The 18,022-nt window shown below is 41.5% G+C and overlaps 5 protein-coding genes across 6 annotated transcripts in view; all 5 read right to left on the minus strand.

Annotated features, from left to right (window-relative positions):
* The window catches only part of LOC148126535 (uncharacterized), a 226,764-nt gene extending 219,311 nt beyond the window's left edge, over positions 1 to 7,453 (minus strand). Inside the window, exon 1 of the mRNA XM_087928213.1 lies at positions 7,309 to 7,453. The gene's annotated coding sequence lies outside the window, so the exon portion shown is untranslated. The remainder of the gene's footprint in view (positions 1 to 7,308) is intronic.
* The window catches only part of LOC148126536 (uncharacterized), a 296,703-nt gene that overhangs the window by 204,045 nt on the left and 74,636 nt on the right, over positions 1 to 18,022 (minus strand). The gene's annotated exons all lie outside the window — the stretch shown is intronic.
* The window catches only part of LOC113452335 (uncharacterized), a 268,593-nt gene that overhangs the window by 175,919 nt on the left and 74,652 nt on the right, over positions 1 to 18,022 (minus strand). The gene's annotated exons all lie outside the window — the stretch shown is intronic.
* LOC113452081 (uncharacterized) overlaps positions 1,454 to 18,022 on the minus strand; it is a 91,129-nt gene continuing 74,560 nt past the window's right edge. The window contains 1 exon segment of the mRNA XM_087928479.1: positions 1,454 to 4,091. Coding sequence (XP_087784605.1) covers positions 4,068 to 4,091 — 24 coding nt within the window. The 3' untranslated portion in view covers positions 1,454 to 4,067.
* LOC148126538 (uncharacterized) lies at positions 3,402 to 15,072 on the minus strand. 2 transcript variants are annotated; one of them, XM_087927942.1, is made up of 3 exons: positions 14,842 to 15,072; positions 4,652 to 7,181; positions 3,402 to 4,314 (listed from the first exon to the last, which is right to left on the minus strand). In XM_087927942.1, exons 2-3 carry the CDS (start codon positions 6,546 to 6,548, stop codon positions 4,241 to 4,243), a joined length of 1,971 nt encoding a protein of 656 aa, XP_087784068.1. In that variant the 5' UTR covers positions 6,549 to 7,181; positions 14,842 to 15,072; the 3' UTR covers positions 3,402 to 4,240. The 2 variants fall into 2 exon arrangements, with proteins under 2 accessions (XP_087784068.1, XP_087784067.1); XM_087927941.1 differs by having other exon boundaries at positions 3,402 to 7,181; positions 14,842 to 15,070.

Below are 18,022 nucleotides of genomic sequence, written 5' to 3' on the forward strand. Positions count from 1 at the left end.
TGGTTTTGTTATCAGTGAAGTTTGTTTTTTTTAAAATGCCTCAAAAACTTCAGTCTTGGAACGTACACAACTTCTGAAGGCAAGTTGTTCCACTTATTATTTGTTCTGTCAGGAAATTTCTCCTTAGTTTCTCTCATTTATTAGTTTCTTCTCCTGCCTTCAGGTGCTTTGGGGAATAGCTTGAGTCCCTCTTCGTTGTGGCAACACCTGAGATATCAGAACACTGCTATCATGTCACCCCTGGTCCTTCTTTGCATTAAACTAGGCCTAGCCAATGTCATGCCCCCATCGGAGTCTGAATCTGAGGGGGAAGACGAACAGCTGACAGAGAGCCGGAGAATGGCTCCCTTGGCTGTGGAGGAAACTGGGGAAGGGCAAAATTAGGCTGGGCAGAGCAGGAAATAGGTAGAACAAGGGAGAGGGAGTTCAGAGGAAGACCAAGGCCCATCCCCTCCTCATCTTAGGGCACACAGGGAAGAACACAGAAGAGAGCAATGTGGGTTGCATGGCTTATGAGGTAGGAAAAGGCCCAGATCCCCTTCACAAGGCACACCTGGGGACGCAACCAGTTGGGAGGGGTGTTTGTCAGGAACAAATGCTGAATTCATCTAGTGTTGTGAGTTTAGCCTGCATTCCTGACATTTCTCCTGCCTGTGTGAATTATTGCCATGCTTCTGTGTGTTTATCTGCCTTGCTGGAATTGTTGGACTCATTATCTTGCCCTTCTGGAGGGATTGATTGCAGTCATTCTGCTTACAGTGGTTTGGAGTGGAGAATCTGCAGTCAGGGGCTGTTGTAGGTTTGTGGGAGAGATTTTCTCCAGTCGGAGAGTAACTGGGATGTTGGGGGGCAAAGTTGGAGCAAATAGGGACTCATACCTATTTTCTGGCTGTGTTGCCTTTGTGCCCCGCCCCAGGTTATCACACACAATTCCAGCAATCTTTCTTTATGTTTTAGCCTCCATCCTGTAATCATCTTTGTTGCTCTTCTCTGCACTCTTTCGAGAATCTCAACACTTTTTTTACATTGTGGTGACCAAAACTGGATGCAATATTCCAAGTGTGACCTTACCAAGGCTTTATAAAGTGGTATTTACACTTCACTTGAACTTGAGTCTATCCCTATTAATGCAGCTTAGATCTGCGTTAGATTTTTTGTCAGCTGCAACACTTTGCTGGCTCATATTTAAATGACTGTCTACTACAGGCCTGTCAAACTGGTGGTGGAGAGGCCAGATGTGTCATGTGCAGGCCATGCTCAGCCCGACTCTGCAAAGGCAAAATAAGTCACAATGCATCATATGTCATGTGATGCAATCAAGTTTGACACCTGTAGTCTACTAGGACTCCAAGATCCCTCTCACAGTTACTATTTCTAAATGTATTGTAAATGTATTTCTATGATACATTTTTAAACAAAGGAAAAAATAGAATATCCCACCAAAGCACATGGCTGACTGATCATCAGGTTAACTTTATTAGGACACTGTATGCTGCCATTTTTAATGCAGATCTAGTATGGAAGAAGCTGAAATATAAGAACCTCAACATATACAGGTAGTCCTCAATTTACGACTGGAACTGAGTCCAAAATGTATGTTGCTAAGTGAAAAATTGATTAAGTAGCTTTTGCAATATTCTTATATATAATTTGCTGCATTTTATAATGGGCCCTTTATAATGGCCTTTTATAAAATTGGTTCGGCCCTCGAACGCAGATCTGATTTTCCATGTGGCCCCCGACAGAAATTAATTGCCCACCTCTGGTGTAGAGTGTATAAAATGTATTGTTTGACCATTAGATCTTGCTCTTCTTGTACCCAATCCACTTTGGAAGAGATTTGAACGCCCGTTTGCAAACGGTTATTTTCTTTAATAAACCTTTGAATTGTGAACCAGACCTGTCTCTGTATTGTGAGTATTAAATAATTCGGGTCTTACATCTCACAAGATGAAGGGCAGAAGCCGGTCCTAGCTGGTATGGAAAAGAGAAAAGGTAAAAAAGCAAAATGTGTATGTAGATAACGGGCTTTGCCAAGGGATGCAGGAAGACCAATTTGGTTGAATAAAGGTACTTAAAAGGGCAACATAAAAACAGGACCACATGGGGTTTTGTTTGTTTGTCTTTTTCTCAATCTTCTATGTAACCATGTTGTTTGATCCTTCGGATTTGTGCCTTCCCTAATTTAACTGAGATGCATTGTTGGAATGATCAGTGTGTGTAAACTTCAGTTTTGTTTTTTTTCAGTGTGTGTGCGTGTGGGTGCGTGTGTGTGCCTAAGTCTTTGTTTCCTCGAGGTAAGTGTTGCAACAGTTAAGTGTGTCTGATCCCTTCAGATATGAACTTTAAATTGTTAAAAAAGTTAAAAGCACTGAGAGAAAATGTCTTCTCCCAGGCTAGCCTGGCCAGCTAGACAGAGTGAAGAACACAGAGTTAAATTTTCTTTCCTCTCTGTGCTTTTAAGAAAAACCCAAGGTTATTAGCAAATGTTTTAAGTTCATTTACAAGAAAAGTTTCATCCTTGCATTTACTATGTATATAAATGATTTTACCTGATCATTTTTCCCGAAGTATGTGAATCCAGTTTCTTTCCTTTCTCATCTGTCGTCTCCATCTGTTTAATAACTGCAATACTGATGTGTTGTTTTTTTCTCAAGCCCTGCCTGCAACTATCTACCCCCCCCCACCCCAATCTCTAATTCTTTTACAATGTGTTTCCTGGTAGAATTACCAACAAAGGGGGGAAGGGACCTTCTTCTTCTGTCTTTCAGCCCTGCAACATGTGGAAACAGATGCTACCCTCTAGAGACATTGGATCTAGTCCTCCACTGAAAGTTATCACAGCAATCAGAGTGAAGCAGACCTTCCCAAGCCTGACTGACTACCTCACTGTGACTGTGACTCACAAATGATGCTGCCCAGTTGGCCAATAAAGCAGGATATGTTGCACTGATGGTCTCATGAGTAGAAGTCCCAGGGCTCATTGTGTGTAATTTTAAAAATACTAAATAGCCTGGATTGCACACTAACCTCAATTTGGCCTCACAAACTTTGGAAGCTAACAGCTAGGGCAGGGAGTGACCATAACCTTGGAAACGGGCAGCCTGTAATTTAAAGGCAAACAATAGTTGTGAAGAATGTAGGGGCTTGTGCTTACAACCTGACTGTACGCTCACAAAAAGAATACATCAAAACACCTGAAAATTAATCGACATGAAAAATTGGATACTGTAAAGAAAAAAAAACCAGAAAGTTTCCCAGGCTCCTAGATCTTCATGGTTGAAAGCTTTTGGGAGCCACTGAAGGAATCCTTTTCTGTTGTTTCTTTATCAATGCCTCCCCACTTTGCATAAAAAAAATTAAAAGCACCCATCAAGGATCAGATCATCATTTTTTAAAAAAAATGAGGGGTTATAGGAAGTTATCACCTACCCCTCTCCTAGAAAAATAAAATATCCCAGGAAATATTTAAAAGGCAGAATATTTCCCCTAAAAAGAGTAGAAACTCAGAAGCAGAAACTCACCTCAGAAGCAAAAACTCAGCCCCCCCACTTTGCTAATAGGCCATTACTCTGGCCTAGGCCAGCCTATTTTACATAACAAAGATCTCCAAGTAGAGCTATAGGAATTGCCCAAACCCCTTTCATTATATCATCATCCAGCAACGCTCAAGCAAGCCTGGGACTCAGGACAGTCTACAGAGTTGCCCCTGCATGGCCCCATGGGAGTCTGACAACCAATCAGAATACAAGCTCAAACTCAAATCCCAACCGAGGGTATATAAGGGACTCTCAGCATGTCAGCCTTCCTTCTTTTCCTTCATTTTGAAGCATGCAATCTTTTTTTTTCACTCCAACCCATGTGGTCCTGTCCACCATTGAACCATCTTTACAAACAGCCTCCATGTTTCCAGTGTCTTTTTCCTCACTTGGAACTGAACCCAGAAGGATAATTCTTCCAACACACCTATAATTTTAATCCTGAGAAAAGTTTGAATATAAGGAATTAGGCCAGAATTCAGTCAATTTCTCACCTACACTTTGTGAATGGAATATCACAAATGAAATTCAATCCTTCTCTAAACTCTTCAACTTTTGCCTCATGGATTTACTTGTGTGCACTAAGGAATGATTTATGCTTGAAGTAAAGATCACAGACTGGACATATGAAACATTTCCCCATGGCGTGAGTCCTCTGGTGTATTAACAAATAGGAATTCCCACTGAAAGATTTCCCACAATCAGGACATTCCAAAGGGTTTATCATCTGTGTGAGTCCTCTGGTGTATTACCAGGTAGGAATTCCGACTGAAACCTTTCCCACAAATAGGAGATTCAAAAGGTTTAATCTCTGGTGTGAGTCCTCTGGTGTCTCATGAGGTCAGAATTCTGACTAAAGCCTTTTCTACAGTCAGGACATTTAAAGTGTTTCTCTCCTGTGTGAGTCCTCTGGTGTATTACCAGGTAGGAATTCCGACTGAAACTTTTCCCACAGTCAGGACAATCAAAGCGTTTCTCTCCTGTGTGAGTCCTCTGGTGTCTCACCAGGGTGGAATTCCGACTGAAACTTTTCCCACAATCAGGACATTCAAAGGGTTTCTCTCCCGTGTGTGTCCTCTGGTGTTTCACCAGGGTGGAATTAACGCTAAAACATTTTCCACAGTCAGGACATTCATAGGGTTTCTCTCCTGTGTGAGTTCTCTGGTGTTTCATGAGGTTGAAATTTGTAATGAAAAATTTCCCACAATTAGGACATTCAAAGGGTTTCTCTCCTGTGTGAATCCTCTGGTGTATTACCAGGTAAGAATTGCGACTAAAACTTTTCCCACAAATAGGGCATTCAAAGGGTTTATCTCCTGTGTGAGTCCTCTGGTGTCTCATGAGATCAGAATTCTGCCTAAAGCCTTTTCTACAGTCTGGGCATTCAAACAGTTTTTCTCCTGTGTGAGTCCTCTGGTGTCTCATGAGCTGGGAATTCTGACCAAAACGTTTTCCACAGATAGTACATTCAAACAGTTTCTCTCCTGTGTGAGTCCTCTCCTGGTGTGTTACCAAATAGGAATTCTGACTGAAACTTTTCCCACAGATAGGACATTCAAAGTGTTTCTCTCTTGTGTGTGTTATCTGGTGACTCACAAGGGAGCTATTCTGACTGAAACTTTTCCCACAGATAGGACATTCAAAGGGTTTATCTCCTGTGTGAGTCCTCTGGTGTATTACCAGGTAGGAATTGCGACTAAAACTTTTCCCACAAATAGGACATTCAAAGGGTTTCTCTCCTGTGTGAGTCCTCTGGTGTATTACCCGGCAGGAATTGCGACTAAAACATTTCCCACAAATAGGACATTCAAAGGGTTTCTCTCTTGTGTGAGTCCTCTGGTGTCTTACCAAGTAGGAACTATCACTAAAACCTTTCTCACAGATAGGACATTCAAAGGGTTTCTCTCCTGTGTGCGTTCTCTGGTGACTCACAAGGTTGCCATTCTGACTGAAACTTTTCCCACAGATAGGACATTCAAATGGTTTCTCTCCTGTGTGAGTCCTCTGGTGTGTTACCAGGCAAGAATTGTGACTGAAGCTTTTCTCACAGATAGGACATTCAAAGGGTTTCTCTCCAGTGTGAGTCCTCTGGTGTATTACCAGGTAGGAATTCTCACTGAAACTTTCCCCACAGATAGGACATTTGTAGGGTTTCTCTCCTGTATGAGTTCTCTGGTGTCTCATGAGGCTGGAATTTGTAAGGAAACATTTCCCACAATCAATACATTCAAAAGGTTTCTCTCCTGTGTGAGTCCTCTGGTGTGTTACCAGGCGAGAATTGTGACTGAAACTTTTCTCACAGATAGGACATTCAAAGGGTTTCTCTCCAGTGTGAGTCCTCTGGTGTATTACCAGGTAGGAATTCTCACTGAAACTTTCCCCACAGATAGGACATTTGTAGGGTTTCTCTCCTGTATGAGTTCTCTGGTGTTTCATGAGGCTGGAATTTGTAAGGAAACGTTTCCCACAATCAATACATTCAAAAGGTTTCTCTCCTGTGTGAGTCCACTGGTGTATCACCAGGTGGGAATTGCGAGTAAAACTTTTCCCACAAGTAGGACATTCAAAGGGTTTTTCTCCTGTGTGAGTCCTCTGGTGTATCACCAGGCTGGAATTCTGTATGAAACTTTTCCCACAGTCAGGACATTTGTAGGGTTTTTCTCCTGTGTGAGTCTTCTGGTGCATCACCAGGTGGGAATTCTTTCTGAAACTTTTCCCGCAGTCGGGACATTCAAAGGGTTTCTCTCCTGTGTGAGTCTTCTGGTGTATTACCAGGTAGGAGTTCTCACTGAAACTTTTCCCACAAATAGGACATTCAAAGGGTTTCTCTCCCGTGTGAGTCCTGTGGTGTCTCACCAGGCTCGAATTATTACCGAAACTTTTCCCACAGTCAGGACATTCGTAGGGTTTCTCCCCTGTGTGAGTCCTCTGGTGTATCACCAGACTGTAATTCTGTCTATAACTTTTCCCACAATCAGGACATTCAAAGAGTTTCTCTTCTGCGTGCATGCTCTTGTGTCTCAAGAAATGGGAATTTGTAATGAATTATGACTGGAAATTCTCCAACAGTCAGGACATTGAAAGGATTTTCTCCTTTTGATTCCTCTGATGTATCACTAAATTGGAATTACAACTGAAAGTTTTGCAACAATCAAGAGATTCAAAGCATTTCTCTCCTCTTAGAGTCTTCTGGTATATAACCAGACTGGAATTTTGACTTTCCCATATTCATTACATTCAAAGGGTTTCTCTTTGGGTGAGTTTTCTGGTGTCTCATGAGATGAAAATTTCTAATGAAGCTTTTCCCACTATCTAGACACTCATACAGTTTCTCCCTGGAGTCAATCCACTGATGTATCACCAGAGTGGAATTGTGACAATGCCTTGTTTAGTGGTGCTTTCATTCAAGCCATTTTCTTCCTCACAGGGAGAGGCCTATATTACTGTCTGCTCCACATGGCTTTACTATTCACCTTTTCCTTCAACTGACTTACAACTTCTGGAGGAGGAGAAGGAGGAGAATTGTGTGGTTTTCTGAAGGAAACAGAAAAATATTTTGATTTCTGGCTTGATTCATTTTCCTTTTCAACGTTGCTTGTTATTTGCAGTTGTCCTAAGTGTTCTTATTGCCATATTCTTTGTCTGTAAGATTCAAAGAAAAGTGTAGCATTGTTTATAAGATGTTTAGAGATAATGTGAAAAAAGAAAAAAGTAGATATTACAATGACAAAACCAACATGCCCCAATACTAGAATAATTTCTTACTTACCTCATTTATGATTCATTTGACACATGGAAGATTACTGAGATCCATGTTCAAATATGCATTCAATCAAGTTCAGTTATTTAATTGGGTCAATCACAAATTCTTAGCAACACAAAGGACTATCATCAATTATAACTTGAACTGCTGGGGATAGATTATATAATTGCAGACATATTCCTACTGAGAGGAATATGTCTGCAAATATATTCCTACAATCTACTTGGAAGAAATAGATTTTCACATGTGTAGTTAGATAAATCTATTTCTTCCAAGTCAGATAAAATGTCCCAGAATGTTTACATTCAAACCTTCTGAGCTAAACTTAGACATGTGGGGGCTTTAACTGATGAAATGATGCCGAAAGCTTCTGCAAGATTTGAAGCATCACTTTTGTGCATGGAAGTCCTCAGCTGCAAATAAGAGCAGAAGCACCGTCCACAAGTACTCTGGTGACATCCCCACTCAAGTAGTCCTCACTTAACCTACCACAATTGGAACTGATATTTGTGTCATTAGGCAGCTCTATCTTTAAGCATGATGTCACATGATGGTGCCAACTTGCATCTGTTCCTCTATAGTTGTTAAGCAAATCACTGTAGGTTGTTAAAGGCAATTCCATATGACTGTGACTTGCAATTTCCTGCCAGCATACCCAATGATTTTGCTTGTGATAAGCTAACTGGGAAGGTCACAAATGAGGATCATCGGTGTGTAATGCTCCGGCCATCATAAATGTGCACCTATGGGCAGAACCCAAATTGGTGCAACTTCTTTTCCTGCCTTCAAAACCACAGTCACTGCTGATGTGCGTTCACTGAACAACTGTTAGGATTACCACAAATTTTGTGGATCAGGTGCACGTCTGCTTCTACTGGGCCACAGTAGGCACTGTGCCATTGAAGGCTCAGGGAAGAAGTGGTAAGTGAGGACTGCCTGTGCAACCAAAGATGCCAAAAGGTCCTCAATAGCTATTTTTTAGAAAACCTGGTTCACACATGGATGGGACAGGAAATACCATACTTATTGGCAGGACATGGAAGTAAAAAAACTTGTAAATTTTATCCACCTGACATTTTCAATACATGCATGGATTACAAACTATATCAAGAGGATAACATCAAGAGACTTGAACTACCCTGATATCAACTGGGAGACAGACTCTACAACAAGTAGGAGATCGAAGAGATTCCTAACCAACTTAGCGGACATCTTTGTCATCCAAAAGGCAGAAGAGGGAACTAGAGGAAAAACTGTTATGTATATGTAAATAATGTAGCTGGGTTGACAATATATAAACTACAAATATATATGTTTGTAGCTTTAAGGAAAAATACTGTAATGTATTATGCTTTGTTCTGGTTGGTTAATTATGCTACAAGTTGCCATAAGAGGGAGCTATAGATCGTGGTTTAATGCTCTTTCTTTTTCTCTTCTGCACTGATGATCTCTCTTTATACTGATACTGACTGTCTACAGACCGATACTGACTAACCCTGTTTATTTTGATATTCTGTTGATATCAAAGGTTATTTGTTGTATTATGGTTTGATATTTGTCTGCTGTAAAAGACATGGAACCGGTAAGAAGACTTTATAACTAGATGTAAGAAGACTTTATATCTGGATATTTCTGGACTGTTAAAAACATGTATGACAAGCACCGTTTATTGGACTGTGCTATTTCTTCAAGTAAATATTAATCCAACTTGTTCGACTCCCTGTGGCTGTATATTTCTTCATAACTATTCTCATAAATCTGTTTTCCGTGTGCACATATCCTAATAAAAACTATACTGGACCTAATTCTTACAAGTAGAGAGGAAATGATAGAGCGAGTTGAAGTTGCCAGAACCTTTGGTGAGCGTGACCACATCATACTAGAATTCAATATTCCTTAAGAAATATTCCAATACTCTTTATGAAAAATTCCTGTTCAATTTTTACTATTTTTTTTCAATTTTTAAATTCCTGGTTCCAATTTTAAGCCTTCTTTTTCAACCCTTAAATATCATTTTTAATTTAAATTTCCTTTTTCAATTTTTAAATCTTTTTCCATTTTAAAATTCTTTTTTTCATTTTTTTTTATAAAAGTCCTTTTTCAATTTTTCACTTTCTCTTTTCAGCTAAACATTTAAAAATACTGTAGTTTACTTATTTCAATTCTTTAGAAATTTTTAAATTCTTAATGATCTAAACAGTGGTGGGGTTGGAATAACTTAACAACTGGTTTTCTGGCTGTTGCACAAAAGAGAGATTACAAATTAACAATTGTAGTCCACTACCCTACACCCACTGTATGTGTGAAGTTCTCATCGCTGACACAGAGTTGGGAAATGAGCTTTACATTACCCTATTATTAAATTCATTTATTATTCACGTCACAGTAAATAGGCTCAAAGGAACAGGGCTCCATTCTGATGGCCCGAATTTTCCTGCTTGGAGGGTCTTAAAGGGCTGCTTGAATCCTGGAGGGATCAACAAGAGAAAGGGGAAGCTTTGGAGAAGGCAGGAAGAAGGCGATCTCCCAAATGGACGAGAAGAAACCTCTGAACTCCAGCAGGAACGAAATCAATCTGCAATAGGGGATCCGGAGCCGTGACAACCAGAGAGAAAGAGAAAATAGAAGGCAACACTTCACAGACAGTGAGAAAAATTTTAGTCCAGAAATAGTAGAAGGGTTTTTGCTCTGCCAGATTGGGGAATATACTATATAGCAGCAGCCCTTACATGGATTAAAGATTGGATAACGTTGAAAAATAAAAGAATATTGACAATTGAAGGACATGAGTTACAAGTAGGGTGGCATGCATTTTTATAGGATGGGAAAAATAAGATGCAGTTATTTCCAAAGACACCAAATAAGAAATGTGTTGCTATTGATTTGGGAAAAGATTAGAAGGAATCATTTTGACAAAATTCCAATCTGGTTATCAACATATGTTAGTTCTAGATAAGATAGCAAGGTATAAGGATAACTTAAACAAGCAAGGGATATTAAAAACGAAACAAGAATTAAAAGAACAAGGTATCGAGGTAGAATGGTGGATGTATATGCAAATACAAACAAGATTCAAGAAAGGTAAGGGATTAATAGAGAACTATCAGAATTAGATAAGATACTATAAAGTCCAGAGGAGAAATTGATTAAAAAATTACATAATTATTTGTTGGAATATAAGATGGAGAGAATATTTAAAGAAACAATGACAGTTTGGGTGAAAAATTTTGGCTACACGATAAAATTGTAGAAATGGGGAAAAGAATTATAAATTGATGAGACAGCAGCATATAGAGAAAATTTATACAAAATGTTCTACAGATGGCACCTACCCCCTGCTAGATTAGCAAAAATGCTCCCAAACAGATCATCTGAATGTTGGAAATGCAAACAAAAGCAAGGAACATATTACCATGCGTGGTGGACATGCCCTGTAGCAAGAAAATACTAGATAAGGACAAAAAAATGGATAGAAGAAACATAGACTGCTCAAAAAAATAAAGGCAATACAAAAATAAGACATCCTAGATCTGTATGAATGAAATATTCTTATGAAATACTTTGTTTATTACATAGTTGAATGTACTGACAACAAAATCACATAAAAATTATCAATGGAAATCAAATTTAGCAACCCATGGAGGTCTGGATTTGGAATTACACTCAAAATTAAAGTGGAAAAAAACACTACAGGATGATCCAACTTTGATGTAATGTCCTTAAAAACAAGTCAAAATGAGGTTCAGTAGTGTGTGTGGCCTCTACGTGCCTGTATGACCTCCCTACAATGCCTGGGCATGCTCCTGATGAGGTGGAGGAAGGTCTCCTGAGGGATCTCCTCCCACACCTGGACTAAAGCATCCCCCAACTCCTGGACAGTCTGTGGTGCAACGTGGCATTAGTAGATGGAGCAGACATGATGTCCCAGATGTGCTCAATTGGATTCAGGTCTGGGGAACGGGCGGGCCAGTCCATAGCATCAATGCCTTCGTCTTGCAGGAACTGCTGACACACTCCAGCCACATGAGGTCTAGCATTGTCTTGCATTAGGAACCCAGAGCCAACCGCACCAGTATATAGTTTCACAAGGGGTCTGAGGATCTCATCTCGGTACCTAATGGCAGTCAGACTACCTCTGGCGAGCACATGGAGGGCTCTGCGGCCCCCTAAAGAAATGCCACCCCACACCATTACTGACCCACTGCCAAACCGGTCATTCTGGAGGATGTTGCAGGCAGCAGAACGTTCTCCATGGTGTCTCCAGACTCCATGGACACATGTCTGTCACATGTGCTCAGTGTGAACCTGCTTTCATCTGTGAAGAGCACAGGGCGCCAGTGGCAAATTTCCAATTTTGGTGTTCTCTGGCAAATGCCAAACATCCTGCACGGTGTTGGGCTGTAAGCACAACCCCCACCTATGGACGTCGGGCCCTCATACCACCCTCATGGAGTCTGTTTCTGACCATTTGAGCAGCCACATGCACATTTGTGGCCCGCTGGAGGTCATTTGCAGGGCTCTGGCCATGCTCCTCCTGTCCCTCCTTGCACAAAGGCGGAGGTAGCGGTCCTGATGCGGGCTTGTTGCCCTCCTACGGCCTCCTCCACGTTTCCTGATGTACTGGCCTGTCTCCTGGTAGCGCCTCCATGCTCCAGACACTACGCTGACAGACACAGCAAACCTTCTTGCCAGAGTTCGCATTGATGTGCCATCCTGGATGAGCTGCACTACCTGAGCCACTTGTGTGGGTTGTAGACTCCGTCTCATGCTACCACTAGAGTGAAAGCACCACCAGCATTCAAAAGTGACCAAACCATCAGCCAGAAAGCATAGGAACTGAGAAGTGGTCTGTGGTCACCACCTGCAGAACCACTCCTTTATTGGGGATGTCTTGCTAACTGCCTATGCTTTCCCTTGTTGTTTATTCCATTTGCACAACAGCATGTGAAATTGATTGTCATTCAGTACTGCTACCTAAGTGGACAGTGATTTCACAGAAGTGTGATTGATTTGGAGTTACATTGTGTTGTTTAAATGTTCACTTTATTTTTTTTGAGCAGTGTATAAACAACAAATTGAACTAAGACTGGAGACTTTTCTATTCGGTAGAATAATGGGAAAATATGATAAGAAAACAGAATATCTAATGCTACATTGATTATCAATAGGAAGAATAACTTACACACAAAATTGGAAAAAATATAGTATGCCACTAGAGGAAAATGTGATACAAAAGATGCTAGAGTGTGCCGAGAAGGATAAGTTGACCATGGAGATAAAAGACAGAGAGGAAGTGGATTATTTTTTGATGTGGAATGCATTGTATGATTGGCTGAATAACAGATACAGAGGTGAATAGAGAAGATGACAATAGGATAAGGTAAAGGCTACAGTGGACAACGATAGCTTAAGGAATATAGTCAAATAGTTAGGATTTATGTATACCAACACAGAAGCGTTGCAATTAATGGAAATGATGATGTATATCAGAAAAATTGTTTAATAATTTAAAAAAAAATAATAATTAATTTATTATTAAAGTTAATCGCTGCCCATCTCAGAGTTTGAGGCAACTCTGAGCGTCTTATCTTGCCTTAATGTTCATAGCAACCCTGACAATACCCATTTTTTACATGCCAAATGCTTCTGATAATTCTAACATAATGCATTTTGAAAAATGAGACATTTTCTATTGTACATTTTTTCCTCATGTTAAGGTAGCAAAAGAGAGAGGTTTGTTCCTCTTCTGTATTATCAGTGTGGCAAAACGGCAGCCACTTCCCCAAGTACACCGCATGACCCAGGGATGAATCTGAGGCCCGCTGAAAATGGTGGCTGCTTCCAGGACACAGTCATGAGGCCCAAGGATGCATGTCCTTCCCTCCCTCCACAACATGAGGATCAGAGATCTTCCAAAGGTAAGGAGGAGGAGGAGGAGGGTATGAGGCCAGGTGGGGTGGCAGTCAGGCCTGAGGACTGCAGGGACCCAGTGGGAATGGGGAAAATCCTGTGGGGGGAGCTGAGGGAAGGGGCAGGGATGGGAAACAGAACATAGGGAGTCTTGGAGGGTGGGGGAGCCCAAGGGATGCCTGTGGCAGGCAAGCCTAGCCCTGCTCTAGGCCTCTAAGAGTTTTCCCCAGCCCTGAGGTAGCCAGTACTCTGCTTAGCATCTCACACACTCGATTGATGGCTGCCTTAGGGAGAGCAGGGGGATTCGGATAGTTAAGGAAAGCCGTCTCACTTAACAGTCATTGCAACTTGCAACCATAATTGCAAGGCCTATAATATTGTATCTTGAGGATTACTTTTATACTGGCTAGGGAATTCAGGGGCTCAAAATCTGGGCGAAATCAAGGTACAAGGCTGAAAGTCCACATGTGGGAATTTCATAATCAACATACAAAAAAGCTCCACCCAAAATTCCTTTTTGATGAATTCCACTACTTCTGGAAAAGGAAATATCCAGAAGCTTCTGCTGATAACCAGAAACTAGTAGTTAGCCATTTTCTATTTTCCTTTTTTCCCTGAGAAATGTTTGAGTAAAATGAATCAGGCCAAAATTCAAACAATCAATTTTTCATCTACACTTTCTTTTTTTTAAAAAAATCTACCAAACTCATCAAATTTGCAGATGACACCAAGCTGGCAGGAACATCCAACAAGGATCAAGATACAAGAGGATCTCAACGAAGTTGGACACTGGGCCCTATTTAACAAAATGAAACTCAGCTGAGGAAAAAAAAACACCAAGATTTTACACTTAAGCAAGAAAAACCAAATGTGCAGGTACAGAATAGGCAGAACCTGGCTGTCTCTATGAGAGGGAACATTGAATCCCAGTGGACAATTATTTAAATGTGAGCTAGCAGAGTGTTGCAGTGGCCAAAATAGCCAATGCAATATTAGGCTGTACTAACAGAGGGATACAGTCAAGATCAAGTGAAGTGCTAGTACCAATTCAAAATGCTTTGGTAAGGCCACACTTTGAGCACTGCAACCAGTTTTGGTCACCAAGAATTAAAAAGATGTTGAGACTCCATAAAGAGCCCACAGAAGAGCAGCAAGGAGGATTAGGGGGCTGGAGGCTGAAATAAGTAAGAACAGTGGCTGGAACTGGGCATAACTAGTCTAGTGAGGAGGAGAACTACGGGAGACATGACAGCATTGTTCCAATAATTGAGGGGTTGCCACAAAGAAGAGGGGGTCAACCTATTCTCCAAAGCACCCAAAGGCAGGACAAGAAATTGGATGGAAACTAACGAAGGAGACAAGCAACCCAGAACTAAGAAGAAATTTCCTGACACCCAGAACAAACCAGTGGGAACTGTTTGCCTTCAGAAGTTGTGGGCGCTCCATCACTGGAGGCTTTGAAACAGAGACTGGACAGCCATTTCTCTGAAATGATGTTGGGTCTCCTGCTCGATCGGGGGGTTGGAATAGATGACCTCCAGGGATCCTTCCAACGACGTTCCTCTGCAACACTCCTCTAGTGATGGAGAAACAGCCTGAACTTAAAAGAGGTTTTTTAAATCTTCTCACCAGAAGGAAAATTGCAGCCACCGGTGGGCTTAAATTTGGGGAGGGAAGGAAGCAGCAGCAACAAGCAGCAGTTGATACGCTTCAGCCCAGTTGCTTCTCTGCTTCCAGGCCGTGGAGGGAACCGAACAGCCCGACTTGGTCCCGGACTCTCCTCCCACCTGCAGCTTCCATCGATCCTGGGAAGAGCAGGAAAGCCGCTCTGCACACCTCCTTCCTCCCATGAGACATCCGGAAGAGGAAGTTCCTCTGCGCTTCTCCACTCTTCCCATCCTTTCTAGCAATACAGTACTTGATGGTTTTAACTCTTTAAACTCAACCACAGTGTCCGCTTACTGTATTTGTCAGCTTTGTAGGCAGATTTTGTCCTCTTTACTTCTATCACCTAATAGGAAACGCTTGTCCCGTCTCTACCTAAGGCGTTTGCAGGGTGTTTTCACGGATTAAATGCTATCAAAATGTTTTGACTTCTAGCAACCTACCTTTGCATCTGAGCCAAGTGAAATAGTGAAATGTGACGCTACCTAACCTTTAAAAGATTAGCTATGTGGACAGCCTTAAAAGAATAAGAATAAGCTTTCTTGGGGGTGTCTCTCATTGGAGATCAAAGCCTATCTACCCCTTTATGACTTATTTAATGTGGCTCCCAAGGATTTAGGACATGGCAACAGCACCAGGAGAGAAGCTCCAGGGGAACCAGCTTCACTCTTGCTGGTCAGGGCTGCCTCCAAGATCTCCTAGCATGAAGTTTGATTCCTGAAGGAGGAAACTGTATGACAACTGCCAAATGTTAAAGGCATTTAACATTAATTCTGTAAATTTACTGGCAGGGAAGTCTCCATTAGGTCATAGAAGAAATTATACAGCAGGACCTAGAAAATGGGGACTAAGAAAGGGGACAATTGGCAATATATGGTAGAAGAAATATTTGGAATGAAATGGAATAGGAGTGTTGAAAGGGAGGTCTTCTAGTCCAACCCCATACTTAAGCAGGAAACCATATACCATTTCAGAAAAATGGTTGTCCAATCTCTTCTTAAAAACTTCCAGTTTTGGAGCATACACAACTTCTGAATGCAAGGTGTTCCACTGATTATCTGTTTTGTCAAGAAATTTCTCCTCAGTTTCTCTCATTTATTAGTTTCTTCTCCTGCCTTCAGGTGCTTTGGAGAATAGCTTGACTCCCCCTTCTTTGTGGCAACCCCTGAGTTATCAGAACACTGCTATCATGTCACCCCTGGTCCTTCCTTGCATTAAACTAGACATACCCAATGTCATGCCCCCATCAGAGTCTGAATGTGAAGGGGAAGACGAACAGCTGACAGAGCGGGAGAGTGGCTTCCTTGCCTGAGGAGGGAACTGGGGAAGGGCAAAGTCAGGCTGGACAGAGCAGGGAAGAGGTAGAACAAGGGAGAGAGGGTTCAGAGGAAGACCAAGGCCCATCCCCTCCTCATCCTAGGGCATGCAGGGAAGAACACAGAAGAGAGCAACATGGGTTGTGTGGTTTATGAGGAAGGAAAGGGCTCTGATTCCCTTCACAAGGCACACCTGGGGATGGATTTAAAGTGAGAGGCAGTTGGGAGGAGTATTTGTCAGGAAGAATTGCTGAATTCATCTACTGTTGTGAGTTTAGCCTGCATTCCTGGCATTCCTCCTGTCTGTGTGAATTATTATTTTTTTAAATAGATTTTTTTTTATTTTTTAATAACAAGCATAAGCTTACATAACAAAATAAACATAAACATAACACAAAAAACATAAAAATATCCTTCTTCATAAATTTACATACAGTGCATCGATTGGTTTACCACTTTTTTTTTTGCATCCATTTCCTAGTCACTAGTATAATTATATTACATAATAGTTCATATTATCAATCAATAATTGTATAACCTAATATCATCACTAAAAAAAATCTTGCTCTTCTCTGCACTCTTTCGAGAGTCTCAGTACCTTTTTTACATTGTGGTGACCAAAACTGGATGTAGTATTCCAAGTATGGCCTTACCAAGGCTTTATAAAGTGGTATTTACACTTCACTTGAACTTGAGTCTATCCCTGTTAATGCAGCTTAAATCTGCATTGGATTTTTTGTCAGCTGCAACACTTTGCTGGCTCGTATTTAAATGATTGTCTACTACAGGCCTGTCAAACTGGTGGTGGGTGGGCTAAAAAAGTCACGTGTAGGCCACGCTCATCTTGACTCTGCAAAGGCAAAAAGTCACAATGCGTCACAATATGTCATGTGATGCAATCAAGTTTCACACCTAAGGTCAGCCTTCAAGCTCTTTTCTACTTTTCTACTGCTTTGCATCTTTCGGCTGCCATGAGTAATGGGGGGGAGGGGTTGGTTGCATCTGGGAAGAGAGTTGGAGGTATTACATTCTTTGTGTTGTATAAATGAGGAGTGGGGGGGAAGTATAAATTCCTGCTCTTAAGTTTCTATTTCCTTGCTTAGCCTTCTTTCCTTTGCGCAACTGCGAATCTTTATCAAAATATGACAAGGTCAACTGACAGAGGCCTCATCACCACCACCACATGATAATATTCAGAACTTTTAATTGGAAGAATCTTTTGAACTTTGGGGGGTGGGAACAATTCCATCCCTTTGTATATGTGATCTGTGCGCCTAATTCCTTAGATTCAGAATTCTACCTGTAGCTTCCACTTCGAATTTCAGTAAAAGATAACTTTCCTCTAATCTATGGAGTCTAAGTATTTCTTTCTTGGATTTTGAATGGAGCACAGACTGACATTATTCTGAACCTCCTCATCAACCCACCCAGAGAAAATATCCAGTTTTCTTCCAAGGGGGTTTTACATCATGTCATCTCCAACTGGTGATGAGGATGACCTGGGAGCTGTGGCGGGGCAGTCATTGCTGATACCGGAGGTGCCAGCAGCCGAATTGCTAGCCAACCTTACTCTGGAGGAAATTCCAGCTGAGAGGCCCAGATGGTCGTTGGGTGTCGGCTGGAGGGATCCTGATGAGCCTCCCCCCCTGGAATCACCACGACCCGAAGGCATGGGAGAGATGAGCCATGGCAAGAGAAGGAAAAGAGAGAATTTTTGCTGGATCAAGCCAGGCAACTCCTTAATGAAGCTTTTGGTCAGCCTCACATCGCTCCAAGGTATGAGGGGGAAGGGGGAGCAAGTTCAGCCAGAGACAGCCAGGCTGCCCCCA

The sequence above is a fragment of the Pseudonaja textilis genome, chromosome 2 (assembly GCF_049901715.1).
Source record: "Pseudonaja textilis isolate UNSWEBS1 chromosome 2, rPseTex1.2, whole genome shotgun sequence".
NCBI classification, from domain to species: Eukaryota; Metazoa; Chordata; class Lepidosauria; order Squamata; family Elapidae; genus Pseudonaja; species Pseudonaja textilis.

Bases quoted from the DNA above. Each gene is read 5' to 3' on its own strand.
- LOC148126538 (XM_087927941.1), bottom strand. From the start codon at position 6,548: ATGCACGCAGAAGAGAAACTCTTTGAATGTCCTGATTGTGGGAAAAGT.